Source organism: Megascapheus bottae, chromosome 8 (genome assembly GCF_031878675.1).
Source record: "Megascapheus bottae isolate mThoBot1 chromosome 8, mThoBot2.hap1, whole genome shotgun sequence".
In the NCBI taxonomy this organism is placed as follows: Eukaryota; Metazoa; Chordata; class Mammalia; order Rodentia; family Geomyidae; genus Megascapheus; species Megascapheus bottae.
The window spans coordinates 37824173-37845724 of record NC_143516.1 but is presented as its reverse complement, the minus strand read 5'-3'; the positions used below and the strand labels follow the sequence as shown (position 1 = coordinate 37845724).

General features: G+C 40.0%; 1 protein-coding gene across 2 annotated transcripts in view; it reads right to left on the bottom strand.

Moving 5' to 3' along the window:
- Cdk19 (cyclin dependent kinase 19) overlaps positions 1 to 19777 on the bottom strand; it is an 88413-nt gene extending 68636 nt beyond the window's left edge. Inside the window, exons 1-2 of one of the 2 annotated variants that reach the window (XM_090338288.1) lie at positions 3031 to 3132; positions 1185 to 1245 (exon numbers count right to left, since the gene is read on the bottom strand). Coding sequence is in view for 1 of the 2 variants with exons in the window: in XM_090338287.1 (XP_090194413.1) it covers positions 19577 to 19704 (128 nt within the window). In the remaining variant the exon portion in view is untranslated. Of the gene's footprint in view, positions 1 to 1184; positions 1246 to 3030; positions 3133 to 19576 lie in introns of those variants that run through there. The other variant, XM_090338287.1, reaches the window with a different exon arrangement.
- Positions 19778 to 21552: the final 1775 nt, after the last annotated feature.

Here is a 21552-nt window from a genome sequence, read left to right as displayed (position 1 = left end):
CAGGCCCAGAGTTCAAGCCCCATGACCAAAAAAAAAAAGGTGGGGGGGGATGACACTGATTAAGGTGCACTGAACAACTATTTAAATAAAAATAAAATATTAAAAAAGTACTTTTAGCTGGGTGCTGCTGGCTCATGCCTATAATCCTAGCTTCTCAGAAGGCTGAAATCTGAGGATCACAATTTGAAGCCAGATAGGACAGGAAATTCCAAGAGACTCTTATCTCCAATAAACTACGGGGGCGGGGGGGAGCTAGAAATTAGGGTGTAGTTCAAACAACAACAACAAAAAAAACTAAGAAAGTGTGCCCAGGTAAATTTAAGCCCCAGAACCAGGACTCTGCCCTGATCCCTCAGGCCAAAAAAACAAAAAATCATTACAGGTGCTATTATGGATCTAAAAACAAAAACCTATTCAAGTATCACCAAAAGAATGTTCATAAATAGTTTGCATAAGTTCACAAAAAGTAGTTTTAACATTTAGTAAATAAATGGCAAAATGTTTCTTTTTTTCATCAAAGAAACAATACCTAGGTAAGGTATGTCAAATTTCTTATTACAATTTCCTCAAGAAGCAACTTATTAAAAAGGCTCTACAAAAACATATTTTACAAGTATGTGGGATGTGTTTTGCTGCTTTGCTGAAACAAGAACTAACTTGAAAGAAGAGCGTATTAACAAGTTAGAAAGAGAGGTAATTAGCATATTGGAAACCAACATTTTTGGCAATGGAATATAATGCAAGAATGTCTATCCTCCAGTCATGAGTCATGGATTAGGCTGCCTCTTGTTTATTGTGAAGCAATCTTTCAGTAAAAGGAGCAGCAGAGAATAATACAACATATGAATAATGACTTGGACAAGTGCCCAGGAAGAAATCATAGTGTCGCTAACTCTGAGAAAATTATACAGTCTATTTTATACATTTTTACTAATGATTTCTTTTGGTAATCACTCCTACTCTGTTAATGACATAAAAAAATAAAATTAGTCTTTATTTCTACTGAAAGTCTTCTATTTTTTATGGATTTTACTAATAAAATTGTGCAGGTATTAAATGATTTTTCAATCCAATGAAAGTGAATCAATTAATGCATACTTATGAATAGTTTTGTGGTAAAAATAGCCATGTAGCCACCCCAGCACACACACACAATGACACCAGAAGGCAACACTCTGCTTTACCTTCTGCTGAAAAGCTGCTACCTCCAACTCTTGAGGTCCATACACGAAGCACTCCTGGAATCTACGAACACAGCAGAGGCAAAAGGCAGAGAAGTTTATGTAGATTTAAAGTTACACTGCCCAAAACATAAAATGCCAAATGCCTATCATAAATCTACATATCTGCCAAGGAAATTAAGATTTTAGATTCGAAAGTGGGCAAATTAACAATCTATTGATAACAGTTCACTTATGCCACTAGTTATATGAAAAGATCAAAACTTGAGCCTTTTCTAATAAACATGCTTATCAAAAGAAGTAATACCATAAAAACCAAAAGAACAGTAAAATATGATTTCATTTATACTGAAAGTAACAATCACTGTTAATTATATGAAAACCAATATATATTTATATATGAAAACTAAAAGAAATTAAATGGAAAAATATACCTCAAAAAAGGGAGTATGAAGGGCCCTACATTATTATAGCTTCTCTTATACCAGAAATTATTGATAATAACAGAACAATTCAAAACACACCAAGAAAATGATAAATACAAAGGAAGAAACCCTGAAAAATAGCACAATAAAGCTTCTGCAATGACAAGATTTAATTTTCAACTTATGGTTGGAAAAAGTAACTTACTATATATGCTGGATACTACAAAGGAATCTATTGTTCCAATATTATATAATAAATGACAGACTTTTCAGAAAATGCTTCTGTAAAATATTAAGAATTTAATAAGGTAAAAATATTTAGATTTAAGATTTTATTTAATTCTTTTCTAATGAAAATGATTTTTAAAAATCCAAAATAGACATGATTACGCATATCCTTAATCCCAGGAGTCAGGAGACTGAGCCAGGAGAATCACAAGTCAAGACCAGCCTGGACTAAAGAAAAAAAATCAAAAATATGAATAATCCATGGGAATAAGTAGTCATATAATTTTCCTTAACTATTAAATCTAAAAGAGCAGCACCTACTACACTTACGTAAAATCTACAAATCTTTATAAAAATATTACCATGGCCAGGAGTTTGGCCAGGGTTCGATTCCTCTGCAGAGTTAAGTGGTAGAGTCCTAGCTTTGAGAAAGCCCAAGGACAGTGGTCAAGCCTGAGTTCAAACCCCAAGATTGGTAAAAAAAAAAAAAAACAAAAAAACTGGGGGGCAGTAGTTTGGCCTAGTGGTAGAGTGCTTGCCTACCATGCACAAACACCTGGGTTCAATTCCTCAGTACCACATACATAGAAAAAAGCCAGAAGTGGTGCTGTGGCTCAAGTGGTAGAGCTCTAGCCTTGAGAAAGTCCAAGGACAGTGCTCAGGCCCTGAGCTCAAGACCAGAACTGGCAAAAAAAAAAAAAAAAAGGGAAGAAGAAGCAGCAGCCTTAATAGCCCGGTGTGGTGGCCCACACCTGTAATCCTAGCTATTCAGGAGGCTGAGATCTGAGGATCGTAGTTCAAAGCCAGCCCAAGCACTAAAAAAGTCTGTGAGATTCTTATCTCCAATTAACCATCAGAAAACTGGAATTGGCGCTGTGGCTCAAGTGCTAGAGCACTAGCCTTGAGCTGAAGAGCTCAGGAAGAGTGCCTAGAGCCAGAGTTCAAGTCTCTCTATATATTAAAAAAAATAATAACTATTAAAGTATTAAAGAAGGAACGAAGAATTCTTAATAAAAGATGATTCATGAAGAAAGAAATACAATAATAATACAGTAATAAAACATGAACCCTAAAGTCCAGGTAATTAATCTCTCAGAATTGAGTTCAAATTGAGAACTCCTTCAATATCTCTCATATTTATATTGAGAACTAACTAAAGATATTAAGATACTATGAACCACGAATGTTATAGTGACCTATATTAGCAACTTTAAACATTGATGTAGAACCAGAAAGAATATAGTGCCCAACCAGGAGTTTGTGGAACTATGTGAGGAAGCTCAAGGAAGCACAGAAAGACTCATCTAGCCAGAACAATCTAGAACAGTTCTGAAAGATAAAAGGCAAGAACATCTCCAAGTGATGATAGTATATTACTAATTTAGCAATATGACCAACACTAGATGCCTGAGATGTAATCTCTTAATTCCCAAAACAACTTCTTTCTCTAAAGCTGTACTTGTGACATTTTAAGGTAAGAGCTTAGGGCATAACTGTGTTAGAAACGCAGTAACTACTTGCATATTGCATGTACTTCTAAAAACCAAAAAGAGAAAAAAATAGCAGAAAAAGGCTTATCTAGGATTATAATATGATACTTCTAAGAATGCCACAGGTATTAAATTATGAGACCTTCACAATATGGAGTGTGTACTATATTCCTTATAGATGAAGAAATAAGATGTAGAAAACTTAAGAAAGCTGACTAAAAGTAGGCAAACAGAAATAAATCAAACCTACAGTAAGGTACTATGGCTTACACTTGGAATCCTAGCTACTCAAAAAGCTAACACTGAGTAGATCTCGGCTCAAAGCCAATCTGTGCAAAAAAGGTCCACCCCCATCTTAACCAGTAAAAGCCAAGTGGGAGTAAGGGGAAAGACACATATCCTTGCCATCCTAGTTTTGTGAGAAGTAGGAAGATTATGGTCCAGGCCAAACCAGGCAAATGTTAAGACCTTATTCCAAATGTGGAGAACTGAGGCACTAAAAAGCTGCACATCCAAAACAAAGCCATGATATCCAGGAACATGCTGCACTGCCATGAATACCAACATGGGAGACTATCCCTCTATATCAACTAGGGGATACTCACAACAAAATGGAGTTACCCCTATTGGGAGTCTCAATCAGTCAACTCCCAATATCCCATGAGGGACTCCAGGTGTCTCTTTAATAGGGATAACAGGTGTTAGCTGCCTGACTGACTTCCCTGGATTTGTAAATAAAGCTCAATGTTGATAAAACCACAAAAATAAAAAAACTCACTGCTTTCTTGAATTATAGGCATGACAATTTTCTCTCAAGTATTTCTTTTTCTTTCTTTCTTTCTTTTTTTTTTTTCGGTCATGGAGCTTGCACACTGGGTCTGGGCCCCTTGAGCCACTGCACCATTTCCTGTTTTCTAAAGGTTAATTGGAGATAAGAGTCTTTGAACCTTGATCCTCAGATCTCAGCCTCCTCAATAGCTAGGAGTGCAGGCTTGAGCCACTGCACCCAGCTAGCTTCAAGTATTTCTTGTTTCAACAAAATATCCAACTCCTTGTCACAAAAACACATCGATTACTTTAAAAATAAATCTTTTTTTAAATTTTTTGATTATAGTACTGGGGTTTGAATTCAGGGCCTAGGACCTCTCCCTAGGATTTTTTTTTTTTTTTTTGGAGGGGGTGGTGTCAGTTGTGAGGCTTCAATTCTAGGTCTGGGTGCTGTCCATCAGCTTTTCAGCCCAAGGCTAGGGCTCTACCACTTGAGCAACAGCTCCACTTCCAGTTTCTGATAGTTAATTGGAAATAAGTCTCACGGACTTTTTTTGTCCTGGCTGGCTCTGAAGCATGATTCTCAGATCTTAGCCTCCTGAGTAGCTAGAATTACAGGCGTGAGCCACAGGCACCCAGCCTCCCTAGGCTTTTTTTCACTCATGGTTGGAGGATCTACCATTTTGAGCCACTGGTAATAGGAGAGAAGAGTCTCACAGACCTTTCCTGCCTAGGCTGGCTTCAAATCTCAATACTCAGATCTAAACCTCTCAAGAAGCAGCTACAAATGGGCTTCTATAAATTGTTATGTAAAACTGAGTACCCGTGGCTTGCACCTGCAAACCTCCCTACTCAGGAGGCTAAGATCTAAAGATTCAGGTTCAAAGCCAGACAGGGCACTAATATCTCTGAGACTCTTGTCTCCACATAACCACCAGAAAACCGGAAGTGGCACTATGGCTCAAACTGGTAAAGCACTAGCCTTCAGCTGAAGAGCTGAGGGACAGGGCCCAGGCCCAGAGCCCAGGACCCAGTCCCCACAACCGACTAAATAAATAAATAGTTATGTAAGAAGATTATCTGAAATTGTTTCTTAGCCTTCGCATTAAGTTTTTATTCAAAGGTGGGAAAGTTACTGCAGCCTACCTATGGCTTATTTTTCAAAACTATTGTATTTTCATTCAAAAAAAATCTATTTCTAAGTTCTTACAACAGAAATAAAACTAAGCAGGTAAACCAAACAGGAAAAAAAAATTCTTGTGAATCACTGAAAGATTTAAAATCACTCCTCCCTCCAGGATGAAAGGAGTAGTTTTCTTCGGTTGACTTTTTTTTTTTTTTTTGGTGGGTCATGGGGCTTGAACTCCACCTGGGTGTTGTCCCTGAGCTCTTCAGCTCAAGGCTACCACCCTACCCTTGAGCTAACTAAGCCCCATTCCTGTTTTTTAGAGGTTAATTAGAGATAAGAGTCTTGGGGCTTTATGTGCCAGGGCTGGCTTTGAACCTTAATCCTCAGATCTCAGCCTCCTGACAGGATGTACTCTTAGTATGAGTAAAGCATGGTTCCTAAATAGTAACTGATCTAACCATTATAACTAATACAGAAGACAAATGGAAATAGGCTGCCATCTTACTATAGCTAGCAATCTAGTTGTTTTTTCTGTGGCTGACAGTTGAATATGGATTGAACATATTGAATATATTTAATCTAAATCTGTGAGTTCTTCATGTATAGGTAGAGACAGAAAGAATGAAAGACTTGTCTGGCCAAAAGAAAGTCCTACCAGGGTTTGAGGTGGGCCTCATCTATTTTACCCACCTCCAAACCATTGTCTAAGTAAGTATTAGGAGTCACTAGGCTGACATAACAATGTTATTGACCCAGCTCAAGAATATGAAAGCTACCATTTTGAGTTTAAATTCTATTTTTTTACATAAAGAACAGGAAATGTTTGTCTCTTCCACTTCTCCCTACTTTAGCCCTGTAACACCAAAAAAGAAAAATGCTACAATCCAAAACAGAAGCAACTTCTTAAAGGCCCCCACTATCCTTATCCAAAGGAGAAAACATAATAAGAGAAAAGAGCATGATATAACAATTCTTTTCTATCAAAACAGATTTCTTACTTTTACCCTCACCTTCAAAACTCAGGAGAAAAAGCAACAAAAGGATATACTCTCACATTAGAACTATGTTGTTCAAAGAAACTAGTTTGATCCTAGCTTCTAGAAAGAACATTCAAATGCTAGTCTGGTCATTTGACACTTGTCCTTTCACTTGATTCACCTAACTGGTCACTGAATCCTACTTTCTATATATCCCTTGCGCTTTCACCAGCCTTGACCCTTGTCTACCCCCACAACTATTACTAAGAACAAGTTCTCATCATTTCTCATCTGGATCTCTCTAGTAGCCTCCAACTTTTACTTCCATCCCTTTGTCCTCACCACCACCCACACCATCACAAATCCCAAATCTGACTAAACAAGTCCTCTCTGTAGAAACTATGCAGCTATTTTGGACTATGTTTACCTCTACAACATGGAATTATGGAATCAATCTTTCATCACCTTCTTTATAAGCTGGTTTGCATCTGTAATAATGTATTCCTTTTCAATCAGGAAAAAAAAATTACTATTTCCCTTTTGAGAAGTGATGAAAACTACTCTACTTGGAATCTATTATTCCCATACTCCCTCAAGTTAAAGGCCAAATTCTTTGGCTTGGCCCACATGATCCTATTCTACTTTCTCTCCCAATACATTCCCAACCCCCACCCCCAGTTCTTACTCTAGTAATCCTGAATAACTTTCTGTTCTATTTCTTTACTTCATAACTGTGTATGTTTTGTTTCCTCTACATCCACTGCAAAGAGGTACAAAGAATCTTGAATGTTCCTAATAGACTATTTACCATCATTAGTCTAAAGAAATAAAGTCTTATTTGTCCCATCTTGAATTATACTAGTCCTAACTAAACACAGCCTACAATCCCACTATTATACCAATACACCAAATTCTTTCATTCTAATGGGAAAAACTGATGTTTTAAACAGAACAAAATGAAATGAGTCTAAGCATCCATAGCCTAAGAAATTATGGGATAGGGGAAAAAGGCACAAAGCAGAAGGCTAAATTTGGGTAGAACAAGGAATAGTAAAAAGAAGACAAGAACCTCTATCATTTTGTAACACAACTTTCACAGGGTGGAATGGCTTTTTTTTGAAACACTATACTTATCATACCAAGTAAAAGAAAATTTAACAAAATTGGTCACTTTTCAGATGTACTTGGCTTTACCTAACTTCAATAAAAGTAAAATCTACATTTTTAAATAAATAAATAAACAAATTGGGTCAGGAGTTTTGCCTATTGGTAGAGTTCTTGCCTAGAAAGCCAGAAGTGGTCTTGTGGCTCAAGTGGTAGAGCACTAGACTTGAAGAAAGCCCAAGGACAGTGCTTAGACCCAAAGTTCAAGCCCCAGGACTGGCCAAAAATAAAAATAAAAAAGAGGGGCTGGAAGTTTAGCCTAGTGGTAGAGTGCTTATTTAGCATGCACAAAGACCGGGTTCGATTCCTCAGTACCACATACATAGAAAAAAGCTGGAAGTGGTGCTGAGGCTCAAGTGGTAGAGTGCTAGTCTTGAGAAAGTCCAAGAAGAGAGTGCTCAGACCCTGAGCCCAAGCCCAGGACTGGCAAAAAAAAAAAAAAAAAAAAAAAAAAAAAAAGAGCCATGTATGGTGGTGTACTGAATTTCCGACAGTAAAGACTAAGGCAGAAGTCTAAGTTTAAAGCTAGTTTAGGCTACCTAAAAAAAAAAAAAAAAAAATTACTTTAAAATTAGAAAATGCGGGTCGGGACTTTGGCCTAGTGGTAGAGTGCTCACCTAGCATGCACAAAGACTTGGGTTTGATTCCTCAGTACCATATACATAGAAAAAGCTGGAAGTGGTGCTGTGGCTCAAATGGTAGAGGGCTAGCCTTGAAATGAATGCCCAGGCCCAGAGTTAAAGCCCACAAAAGAAAAAAGGAAAATGTACTATTCTTATGTGAATCTTTTGTTGTTGTTGTTTCTAGTACTGAGGCTTTAACTCAGGGCCTGAACGCTGTTCTTGGGCTTTCTCAAGGCTGGTGCTCGAATGAACCATAGCTCCACTTCTGGCTCTTTTTTAAATTATAATTAATTTTTTAATTAATTTTTGTTGTTGTTGGTCATGGGACTTGAATTCTGGGCCTGGGCATTGTTCCTGAGCGATTCAGCTCATGGCTACTGCCCTACCCCTCAGGCCACAGTGCCACCTCTGGTTTTCTGGTGATTAACAGGAGATAAGAATCTAACAGACTTTTTAATACCTGAGCTGGTGTTGAACCTAGATCCTCAGATCTCAGCCTCCTGAGTAGGATTATAAGAGTGAGCCACCTTACACGGCTCTGACTCTTTTTTTGTGGGTGGTCAATTAGAGATAATTATCCCATGGACTTTTCTGCTTAGGCTGGATTTGAACTACAGATCTGTGTCTGTTCATTTATATTGTTACATAGCAGTACCCAACTCAAATAACTCATTTCTGAGGCCTTCTGCTATTTTTTTCAATGTGCTTTTTAGGTTTCTATACTTGTTCTTATATGTATAAAATCACAATAAGATATATTAGTATCTCATAAACTGTTTGTACTATAGCCATCACCATCTGTTTCTAGTATATTGCACAGAGTTGAACATGTATTACACATCGAAAAATTGTATTAAGCCAGGCATGCTGATAAATTCCTGTAATCCTAGAACTCAGAAGGCTGAAGGAGAACAGTAAGTTGAATGTCAGTCTGGGCAGCACAGTGAGACACTTTGTCAAAAAGAAAATAAGGGGCCGGGAGTTTAGCCTAGTGGTTAAAGTGCTTGCCTAGCATGCACGAAGACCCGGGTTCGATTCCTCGGTACCACATACATAGAAAAAAGCCGGAAGTGGTGCTGAGGCTCAAGTGGTAGAGCTCTAGCCTTGAGAAAGTCCAAGGATAGTGCTCAGGCCCTGAGCTCAAGCCCAGGACTGGCAAAAAAAATAAATAAATAAAGGGGCCAGGAGCATAGCCTAGTGGTAGAGTGTGCACCTAGCATGTATGAAGCCCTGGGTTCAATTCCTCAGTACTACATACTCAGAAAATGCCAGAAGTGTAGCTGTGGCTGGAGTGGTAGAGTGCTGACCTTGAGCAAAAGTGTCCAAGGACAGTGACCAGGTCAGTTCAAGCCCTATAACTGGCAAAAAAAAAAAAATAGAAAAGAAAAGAAAAAGGAAAAGAAATAGAAAAGAAGGCTGGGAATATAGCTTAGTAGTAGAGTGCTTGCTTAGCATGCATGAAGTCCTGGGTTTGATCCCTTAGTATCACATAAAGAGAAAAAGCCAGAAGTGATGCTGTGGCTTAAGTAACAGAGTGCTATTCTTGAGCAAAAAAGTGTTCAAGCACAGTGCCCAGCCCCTGAGTTCAAGCCCCAGGGCTGGCAGAAAAAAAAAGAAAGAAAAACATATAGATTGGTAAGAATACTTAACCTTAGAAGCAGATCAATTTCATTCTTGAAGATTAGGTTTATTTAAAAAGTAATTATTTTGAAATATTACATAGTTGTAAGAATTTCTATAACACTAGTATGTTTTCTAAAAAATTATAAGTGCTTTTTTGAGGCTTTCTCATGTTCATATGAGGCTGGCCATTGTGGCTGATAGTTGTAATTCTAGATACTTGGGAAGTAAGGAAGATTGCTCTTTGAGGCCAGTCTGGGTAAGAAGCAAGGCCCTACATCAAAAAACTAGACATAGCTGGATGTTAATGGCTCACCTTACTACTCAGGAAGCTGAAATCTGAAGATTGTAGCTCAAAGCCATCTTAGGGAGGAAAATTTGTTTGACTCTTTATCTCCATTTAACTACCAAAAAGCTAAAAATGGTGGTTTGTGTTAAAGTGGTGGAATACTAGCCTTGAACACAAAAGCTCAGGGAGAGTGCCCAGACCTTGAATTCAAGCCCTAACACTGGTACTGGCATTGGCACTCGCGCACGCGGAACAAGGTTATTCTAGTTTTATGGGAGGAATAGTCAGGAAGATTGTTGTGGAAAGCCTGCCCAGACAACGTGTGTGAAACCCCACCAACCTGAAAAACAAAAGAAAAAGGACTAAGTATGTGGCTCATGTGGTAGAGTAGCTGCCTAGCTATGAGGCTCTGAGTTCAAACTCTAGCACCACTTTTCTCCTCCCACTAAATAGTTAATTAACATTTTTTCCTCTTAGACTTTTTTTCCAAGATTATCAAACTGCAGTAATCCCCTGTGTTTGTAATAGCTATTTATAGAGATGTTAGCAATAGTTATTATTCAAATATATTTAGGAAATGTTTTGATATGGATTTGTAGTTTAAAAAAAAGAAGCTGGATATGGTGGCTCACACTTGTAATCCTAGCTATGCAGGAGGCTGAGATCTGAGGATCATGGTTCAAAGCTAGCCTGACAGGAAAGGCTGTGACATTCATATATCTAAATAACTACCAGACGCACGCACGCGCATCACGTGCACACACACACACACACACACACGTGTGTGCGTGTATCCATACATATTTAAAAAAAAAAAACAACAAAAAGATGGAAGCAAATCTGTGATTGAAGTGGTAGACTCTTAGCCTTAAGCAAAAAAGCTAAGGGACTGTGAGTGCCCAGGTTAAGAGTTCAAGCCTCAGGACTGGAAAACCAAAACTCATTAAAATGAGTTATATAAATCATTTATTTTCTGTAAAGTGTAGTTATTTCCTGTGTAAGTGTGTTTTTAGTAGCACAGAAAAGCATGTCTCTTAAATTTTAGGTCTATGGAAAGGCTTTTTATTACAGTAGATATGAACCTTGATAAATTAAGTATTTTTGCTTTGTGTCTCATATACTTTTGACCTTGTCATTATGGATAAGTGTTAATGTTATTAAATTGTGACTTTACAAGATACATAGTACAGTGAGGCTTAGATGTCAAGATAGGTTTTTTTTTATGATAGAAGGTTATAACAGTATAATTTGAAATTTTCTTGGTAGCAATCATTAGAGTAAGAATACTCAGAACTTTAATATAGTTATAAAAATTGACTTGTATTTTAAATTGTGAGTATGTTAGTACTGCTGCTGTATTCTAAATAAAGGAACAAGGAACTTTTTAGAGTATATTTTAATATTTTGAATAATATAGCCATTTTTAAATCATGTTTTAAGTTTAGAATTATAAAGCGGTAGCAGTCAAAATTATTTAGGGACTTTTTATCTATTTATAAATAGATGAAACTCCAGCACTTCCTGTAATGGCTGTTTCAAGCATGCACTGTTCAAGATAAAAGAAAGTCTGAAGAGAGATGACAGGATGTAATTCAGGATACAAGTGTACAGCCAGTAGTTTTTAATTGAGGGCTTGAATTCTTATCCAGAAATGAGTGATGGATCAAAGAGAAATAAACCTTTTATGTCCTGAAACAATTGATGTCTATATAAATTATTGTTAATTTCAAATATAAAGTTGGTTTTGGTAGTGGAAGGAATCAAACAAATATGTTTTGATAAAGAAAGTTTTTGTAAAACATTATTTTACCAGCAGTAGCTTTATATTTGTGTTTATATTTATGGAGTTCATTGTTATATTTATATTTATGTTTATGGAGTCCCTTTATTGTATGAAGAGGCAACAAGGATTCTTTTTTTTTTTTTTTTTGCTAGTCCTGGGGCTTGAATTCAGGGCCTTGGCACTATCCTTGCATTTTCTTAAGTCTAGCTCTTTACCACTTGAGCCAAAGCACCACTTCTGTTTTTATGTGGTACCAAGGAGTCAAACCCAGGGCTTCTTGCATGCTAGGCAAGCACTTTACCACTAGGCTATACTCCTGGCCTCAACATGGTGTCTTTGACCTGCACCACGTAGGTTTTGTTTGCATATTTTGTGATATTTCCACAGTCTCTAGATGCAGTGTGTGACTATTCCTAAAACTTACCTAAAGAAAGTCAAATTCTGGGTGAATTGATCAAGAGGCATTATACTCATAAATTGGCAAGTTGAAATGAAACCACAAAGATAATTTTAAAAATAAAAATAAAAAGACATTTAAAAATGTCATCTAAGGGGGCTGGGAGTTTGGCCTAGTGGTAGAGTGCTTGCCTAGTATGCACAAAGACCCGGGTTCGATTCCTCCGTACCCCACATACATAGCAAAAAAAAAAAAAAAAAAAGCCAGAAGTGGTGCTGAGACTCAAGTGGTAGAGCTCTAGCCTTAAGAAAGTCCAAGGACAGTGCTCAAGCCCAGGACTGGCAAAAAAAATAAATAAAAATGTCATCTAAGGGCTAGGAGTTTGGCCTAGTGTTAAGAGTGTTTGCCTAGCATGCATGAAGACCCGGGTTTGATTCATCAGTATCAACACACAAAAAAAGGAAAGATAGCTTTCCAAAAAAGAACTGTGACTGGCTTTATTTTTTAGGAATCAACACCAGGAGTAACTTAAACCTTGTACTATAGTGAGAAAACACTAAAGGCAGAGAACCATTTGACTACCATTGAAGTCAGGTAAGATTCTATAGTGAGGACAGTTTAAAGATAAAGAGAAGCCAGGGGAAGAACAGTAACTACACTAACCAAATCTGAAAAAATAGGGAGCTACTATTGTACCTACAATTTACCCATATGTGTTTTACTATATCTGTTAAGAATTTAATGACCTATAGTCACACAATTACCCACCTGAAACCCTAACACAAAAAAATGAAATTAAGATATCTGTCAGCCATTTCACTTTCAATTACTGAGTATTTTTCAAAAACATCCCAATACAGGGCTGAGAGTTTGGCCTAATGGTAGAGTGCTTGCCTGGCATGCACGAAGACCCAGGTTCGATTTCTCAGTACTACATACATAGAAAAAAGCCAGAAGTGGTGCTGAAGCTCAAGTGGTAGAGCTCTAGTCTTCAGAAAGTCCATGGACAGTGCTCAGGCCCTGAGCTCAAGCGCCCCCCCCAAAAAAAATCCCAGTACAAACTTCTTTTATGGTGCTGAGGCTGAAACCCAGGGTCTTGCATATGCTAGGCAAGCAATGGACCACTGAGCTACATTCCCGTGCTGGACATTCTTTCATTGGACAGATTCAATACACTTAATGAATTTCTGAACTAGTATTACTGGGTACAACTGTTTTCTGCATAGTACTATGCTATAAAATCATCTTTCCCTAAACTACTTAAAAAAAACTCTTAAACAATAATCCTTAATTAATTAAAAGAAAAATGTTTCTAAAAATTATTTTTTTGGTCAGTCATAGGGCTTTTACTCCTGGCCAGGAGCACTGTCCCTGAGCTCTTCAGCTGAAGGCTACTGCCCTACCCTTAGAGCCACAGTACCACTTCCCGTTTTCTGGTGAAGATAAGAGTCTCACAGACTGGGCTGGCTTTGAACCGCATCCTCAGATCTCAGCCTCCAGAGTAGCTAGGATTATAGGCATAATTTCTAAAAGAAATATGAACCTGAGATTTGTTAACCATAAAATGTGTGACTTCTTACTGAGAAAAAACTATTAATTCTTGCTCATACTAAAAAGGTTAGAAATGTTCTGAATCTGTTCTCTTCAAGAATTACTTTTAGGTCTGGGTTCAGTAGTAGAGTGCATGCACAGTAGAATAAGTACAGACAGCAATATTATATATATTGTGTGTGTATGCACACTCATACATGCATGCATGCAAGTACACTAATACTGGGGCTTGAACAAAACATAAGCACTGTCCCTTAGCTTTTTTTTCCTCTCCAGGCTGTTGCTCTACCACCTGAGACACACCTCCACTTCCAGCTCTTTGTTGGTTATTTTAAGAGTCTTACTGATTTATGTGCCAGGGGATGGCTCTAAACTAGTATTTTCAGATCTCAGTCTCCTGAATAATCTAGTAATACAGGTGTGAGTCAACAGAACCTGGCAACAATACTGTATAGTCTTAAAAAGCTGTAAGGAAGGATTTTGAGCCAAGCACAGTGACTCACCCCTGTAATCTTAGCTACTCAGGAGACTGAGATCTGAGGATTGAGGTTCGAAGCCAGCTGGAGCACAAAACAACCTGAGACTTTTGTCTCCAATTAACCTCTAGAAAACAGGAAGTGAGACCTGGCTCAAGGGTAGGGAAGTAGCCTTGATCTGAAGAGCCCAGGCCATGATCAAGCCCCATGACCCACAAAAAAAAAAGTATTTTGAATATTTTAACCTCAGGGAAAAAATGGTAATGTTTTTAGGACACAAATATTTCCCTCGACTTAAACATTATACAATATATACATGTATTAAAATATCACATAGTGACAAATGTTAGTTTTCATGCTTCATTAAAATGTGAAAAACTTAGCTGGCACAGGGGCTCACACCTGTAATCCTAGCTACTCAGGAGGCTGAGATCTGAGGATCAAGGTTCAAAGCCAGCCCAAGCACAAAAGGACCCAAGACTCTTATCTCCAGTTAACCTGGAGAAAATGAGAAATAGGGCTTGGCACGATGAAAAACTAAGATATATTACATCTCCAATCTGTCAATTGATATAGTGTAATAAAGCCTAATGTTTTATTTCAAAGAAGTGTCATACTTAGGTTTTGTAAGGCAGGGTTAAACCATTGACAAAGGTTTGTTGTTTTTCCTGCTTATTTGTTATTTCTACTCAGTAATTCTTCTAAAGACCTGAAGAATTCATTAGCTATATACATAGAATTGTATACATAGAATTGTTCAACATCCAGTGCCACTTCCTTGATCTAATTCTTTAAGATACACAAATACCATTAAAAATGAATGTAAAGAAAGAGAAAATGTATTTTTTGCATGACAACAGGCACCTTAACAAACTTAGTATCTCAGGTAAAAAAAGAATGAATAATCATGTATAAAATTGATAAACTATATAGTTGGCTGTATTTTCTTGCCAGTTTTTATTTTAAGGAAGCATTTAAATGGAAGTAAAAACGATCCTGGTAGTCTAAATCTTTTCAAGTATGCTGCAGCATCTTGTCTGAATCTACATTTAATTACATTAAGACTGGAATTCACATCCAAGAGAGGCCCCTAAATGAGGAACTCTTTAGTGAGAATTCATTAATGGTTTTAACATTTGAGTCACTAGATAAATACTTGGAATACAAGCATTTCTTAACCTGATCCCAAACAGGGAGGGTTTTCATAAAGTAACATTAACATTTAAACATTCATTTGATTGATGAAGTTTCCTTGTTAAATTATTACAATGATTGCATGGAAGAAAAAAAATGGCTATTTTTTTTGAAGAATTGCTTATTCTACTTTCAATGTTCAAACTTGAGGGGATAAAAATATTACTTTTTACATATGCCTAGAAGTATCTTAACTGTAATTCTATTTTCATTTGCTTTGTTATAATAGCATGCATGTAAAATACAAAGTGCATTTATGAATACTTTTGTAAAAAATAAAGATTTTCATTTCTCAAAAAAAAAAAAAAAGAATTATGGGCCGGAAGTTTGGCCTAGTGGTTAAAGTGCTTGCCTAGCATGCGCTAAGACACGGGTTCGATTCCTTGGTATCACATACATACAAAAAAGCTGGAAGTAGTGCTGAGGCTCAAGTGGTAGAGCTCTAGCCTTGAGAAAGTCCAAGGACAGTGCTCAGGTGCTGAGCTCAAGCCCAGGACTGGCAAAAAAAAAAAAAAAAAGAATTGTTCAACATCCCCATGATTTCTCTACTCCCTGAAAAGCATTAAACATTTTTCTTAGCTAACCAAAATAAATTTGGAAATAATCAAATTGTAAGGTCCTTTACTATGTAAATCTTTATCACAAGCTAAAATCATTACTAAAAACCTGTGATCTTTCAAATCACTGATTATCAATGAACATAAAACTAATCCCAATGTATGAATGTTTGCTGAAAGCTACAAATCCTTGAACCAAAAAGAAAAAAAAAATTATGGGGACTGGGAATGTGGCTTAGTGGTAGAGTACTTGCCTAGCATGCACAAATCCCTGGTGTAATTCCTCAGCACCACATAAACAGAAAAAGCCAGAAGTAATGCCGCAGCTCAAGTAGTAGAGTGCTAGCCTTGAGCAAAAGAAGCTCAGGAATACTACCCAAACCTTGAGTGTAAGCCCCAGGACTGGCTAAAAAAAAACAAAAACTTCAGAGCCAGGAGTTTGGCCTAGTGGCAGAGCGCTTGCCTAGCATGCACAAAGACCGGGGTTCAATTCCTTCATACCACATTACATAGAAACACCCAGAAATGTTGTTGTAGAACACTAGCCTTGAGAAATTTCAGGGACAATGCTCATGCTTTCAGTTCAAGCCCCAGGACTGGGGAGGAAAAAAAAAAAAGTAATATAGAGGGCCGGGAGTTTTGCCTAGTGATAGAGTGCTTGCCTAGCATGCACGAAGACCCGGGTTCGATTCCTCGGTACCACATACATAGAAAAAAGCCAGAAATGGTGCTGAGGCTCAAGTGGTAGAGCTCTAACCTTGAGAAAATCCAAGAACAGTGCTCAGTCCCTGAGCTCAACCCCATGACTGGCAAAAAGAAAAAAAGTAATATAGATTTTTCTTATATGTAATATAGTGGTTTGAAATAATCAGATTCTTAAACATTATAAGGAATTCTATTTTGAAGCTTTATTAATTCCAATTAACAAATTCCACTCAAAAAGACAGTATAGGGCTGGGAGCATGGTCTAATGGTAGAGTGCTTATCTAGCATACATGAAGCCCTGGGTTTGATTCAAGGAACCCAGAGTGGTGTTATGGCTCAAGTGATAGAGCACTAGCCTTGAGAAAACCCAAAGACAGTACCCAGGCCCTGAGTTCAGGCCCCAAGACTAGTTAAAGAAAAAGAAAAAAGGATACTCAACTGAAGAACTTTATTAATGGAAGAAATATTCAAAAATAACAAATAGAAGCAGTTATATTATATTCTTGGTTAAGCCCAACTATTCACACTGCAATTCAGAAGATTTTTTTAACTTTAATCAAAATTTTCCTGCTAAATGAAAGGTACTTTAATAGACATTAAAAATGCAGCTATAAAACAAACTTAGACATTAAAAATGTAAACTGGGCACCAATGGCTCATGCCAGTAATCCTAGCTACTTAGGAGGCTGAGATCCAAGGATTACAGTTTGAAGCCAGGTAGGGTAGAAAAGTACCCAAAAGATTCTTATCTCCAATTAACCACTCAAAGCAAAAGTGGAGCTGTGGCTCAGATAGTAAAGTCTTGAACAGAAAGAGCTTAGGGACAGTTCCCAGGCCCTGGAGTCAACATAAGGAGAATAGGAAAATAAACCTAGCTCACAATATTCTGTAACAATGTACTAGTGAATGCGCTTTCTCCTACTATATCTGATAAGATCCCCACAGGAATACCAGTAAACACGGAGAATGGATATTCCAAAAGCAAAGTACAAATCAATTACAGTACCTTACATTCCATAATTCTGTTCAGATAACTGGCAATTAACTGAAAAACTAGAAATGATGACATACCATTGGTCTATACAGTTATTACAAGATAAAAAGGTCATCTATAATAATAATAATAATAATAGGGCTAGAAATGTGGCTTAGTGGTAGAGTGCTTGCCTTGTATGCATGAAGCCCTGGGATTGATTCCTCAATAACACATAAACAGAAAAGGTGAGAAGTGTTGCTGTGGCTCAAGTGGCTGAGTGTAGACTTGAGCAAATGACGCTCAGGGGCAGTGCCCAGGCCCTAAGTTCAAGCCCCAGGACTGGCAAAATAATAATAATCCTTCAAACGTGCCTAGTACTTTGTAATATTCATGAAACTTTATTATAAAATATTTTAAAGTTGTGTTTGGTTGTTCCTTTTATGAAATTAGCACAGCACATTACCTATCCACTTTGGTCCCAGAGTTTTTAATCTACCCATATCTTAAGTGTATGCAGACAAACACAAATCTTACTAATTCGGTGGGGCTCATAATGTTTACTCAATACTGGTCCCTTATAGTCTTAAAACCTCATTACCTAGTCTGACCTTTTTAGATCTAAGAGGGATTGGCAGCTCTTTCTTCACTCCTCAACTCTAGGGTAAGGGAATTCTGGCCAGGCTGGGACAGAAGCTGATTAATTTAAATTGACCCTCCGCAAGAAGGGATATGGTTCCAAATGCCTTGCTGTATGAACTACAAGACCAAAAAATGACAGACGTGCTCAACACTTTATCCAGCTTGTGTTTCACTATGATAATACTGGTAAAAGGTTCCCTTTGGTTCACCTCAACACTCAGGGAACCAACGGTTCAGGACCAGCTGTGTCATTCCATATTCTCACTCCATAGTAATTCCAGGTCCCAGATAAACCTTAGCATACAGCCCCTTCGGTAAAGGATGAAGTGAAGAGCAGGTATATTAATACTCTTTCAAAATAAAAATAAAAGGAACATCCCTGCAGGCGGGCTGGCGACTCCCAGTTGTAATCCTAGCTCCTCAGAAGGCCAGGGTTTGAGGAATGCAGTTCAAAGCCTTCGTGGGCAGAAAAGTCCGTGAGACTATCATCTCCAGTAAATGAGCCTCTGTGGCTCAAGGGGTAGAGCATTAGCCTTCAGCGCGCAATCCGTGAGTTCAATCCCCAGAACCGGTACACGAAGAAAGGGGCGAGGGGTGGGACAACGAGATAGGTACCAAGCGAACTCTGAAGTCAGCGCTTGTAAAATACCCTTCGTCTGTCTGGAGGTTCTACTTTGGAGAACAGAGGGGACGAATCAAGAATGTCACGACTGTGAAATCTGGGGCAGAAGAGGAGGGGGGCGAGAAGCGTCCAGGTAAACCCCCGGCACGAGGACCGGCGCGGAAAGACCAGGGGTGACCGGCGCCACTAGAGACCACCGTGGCTGGGCAGCAGTCCCTCAGGAGCCCGGGCCGGAACGCGCGCCCGCCCGCCCGCCCGCCGGGCTTCCCGGGCGAGGTTTCAAACCGCCGCCCCCGGGGAGGCGCTCCGCCGATTGGAAGTTTCACAACGCCCGTCACTCCCCGAAGGGCCGGAGCCGCAACTCACCAGCGAAGCCCGCCCTCAACCCCCCCACCCCCCCGCCGCCCCAGCCCGCGGCGTCCCGGGAAGACAGGACCCCGCAAACTCCACCTCCGACCGAGGTCCCAACTGGAGTCCCGCCGCCAGCCCGCGGCTCGAGGAAAGCAACCCATACACACACACACACATTCCGCCCCGGGACGGGACCGACGCCCCCGACCCCGCAGCGCCGCGGGAGTTCCGGGGGGCGCGACGGCACCTCGCTGGGGTGGTGGGGGGGAGGACGACGACGGACGGACGCCGTCCTTCCGAACCCGCCCCTCGACGCCGCACCGCGACCACCTCCGCCTCACCCCGCCGACACGGTCCCGCAGGGCTCCGACCCACCCAGCCCGCCCGGCGGAGGACCGGAGCGAGACCACTGCCCCCGCCCGTGCTCTTACCCATCTTTCCGCCTCGCCTTGTAGACGTGCCCGTAGGTGCCGCGTCCCACTTTGCACCCTTCGTACTCAAACAGATCCTCCACCCGCTCCCGCTCCGCCGCCAGCTTCGCCTTGAAATCATAATCCATTGTCTGCTTCCCCCATAGAGGCACCGGGACGCGGGGGCCGCCGCCACTCAGTCCCACCTCCTCCTCCTCCTCCTCCTCCTCCCCCCCGCGGCCGCCGCTCCACTTCTCCAACAGCCGTCTCTCAGGCGCGCGCGCGCCTCCCGCCGCTCCGCGGGAGCCTTCAGCAAGCGACACCGCGGCAGCCACCGCCTCCACCGCCTCCTCCTCCACCTCCTCCTCCTCCGCCTCCAACTCCGCGACGGTAGCGGCGGCGGCGGCAGCTCCGGCAGACACCCCCAGTCCCGCCTCCCCCCTTCATTTCCTTGTTTTGGAACCTGGTGGGCCGAGCCGCGGCTTCCTCGAACTCATTAACGAACTAGCGGATCCGCCCCCCTGTATCGCGGTGACTCCTGGGAAATATAGTCCAGAAGTCTTCGGGAAGACATGGCAGTTTGGCTAGCACGAAATACAACTCCCAGGCTGCTTTGGGCAGCCTCAGCCCCGCCCCATCTCAAGGCATGTACGCCTGCGCATTGGCGCCCTCTTGCCACCCTCCCCCACCCCTGCCGACCCAGGTAGCACCCGTTGATGTTCCTGTGGAGATAAACCAAGCACTCTGTGAGTTTTTTCTGAGCCTGTAAGAGCGGGAGGGAAGAAGGCAGTTGCTCCGCTAAGAAGGAAGTATTTGTGCTCCAACAGTCGTCACGGCCAGAAAGACAGCAAAAAAAAAAAAAAAACATTTATGGAGCACCTTGCTCCTGAGGCTCGGCTGACCAGGACTGGGTAGGACAGTATATAACTGTATTGCCGATTACTGTTTGTTTTCTATGGCTGTTGGTCCGCCCGTTGCTCCGCCCCATCCAGCAGCTCATTGGTGGAGACTGAAGAATGACGTTCTTCCTAGTGTGTAGGTATCCCCGGGCTTTGGCTTCTTTCCCGCTCTTGATTAGATATGCTCCATTCTCCCTGATAGGTTACTCTTTTTTCCTTTACGATGCAAAAACCGTATTACAAAACCTGAACACTCAGCGGTTTCCTAGCTCTTGCAGTGGGGAACTGTAACTTCTGAGCCACGGCAACCAATCATCTTATTCTTAGCTCTGTAGTTGGTTTTTCTCCTGGCATTTGTGATTGCAGTAGCCAAGCTTGAGCCATCTGTCTGGGAACAATTGAAGAGCCTAAAGATGCAGCCTTTTAAGAACAATCGTATGGGTTGTCAATTCCCTTTAATCAGATTGAAAATGAAATTCAATATAGGTTAGGGCACTAGATACACCATCGCCAAAAAAAAAAAAAGGACAGGAGACTAATGTGCTACACTAACTATGCACCTCTGGCATATTAATAACTTTGAACTTAAATTGGTAACTAGGCAACACAAGGCACACTTTTCAGCACCATTCTAGTGACTAAAGTATTAATTTGTAAAGAGAACTTCACATTTATAAAGAAAAGTTTCACTTTTAAAATTATCTGTACCCGTTTTTCCTAATTTTTATGATCCAAGAGACTGCATAAGAAGGTAGCTTTTATTTACCTTTCATTTCCTTCCCTCACCTCTTAATTTGTCTCCATTGCCCCCACTCCCCAAACTGCAAGTCCAATCACGAAACTACACAAGAACCAGGCATCCACTCTTGCTGGTAATCTTAGCTACTCAAGAGGCTGAGGATAGTAGTTTGAAGCCATGGTGGCCAACAAAGTCTACATGACTCATCTCCAATTAACTACCAAAAAGCAGAAAGTGGACCTGTGACTCAAGTGGTAGAACACTACCCTTGAGGGAAAAAAAAGCTAAGAGAAATGCTGTTTTGACTACAGTAGTTCCTATTGAGAAACATGCTCAACTTTCAAAAGTGTCATTTTTGG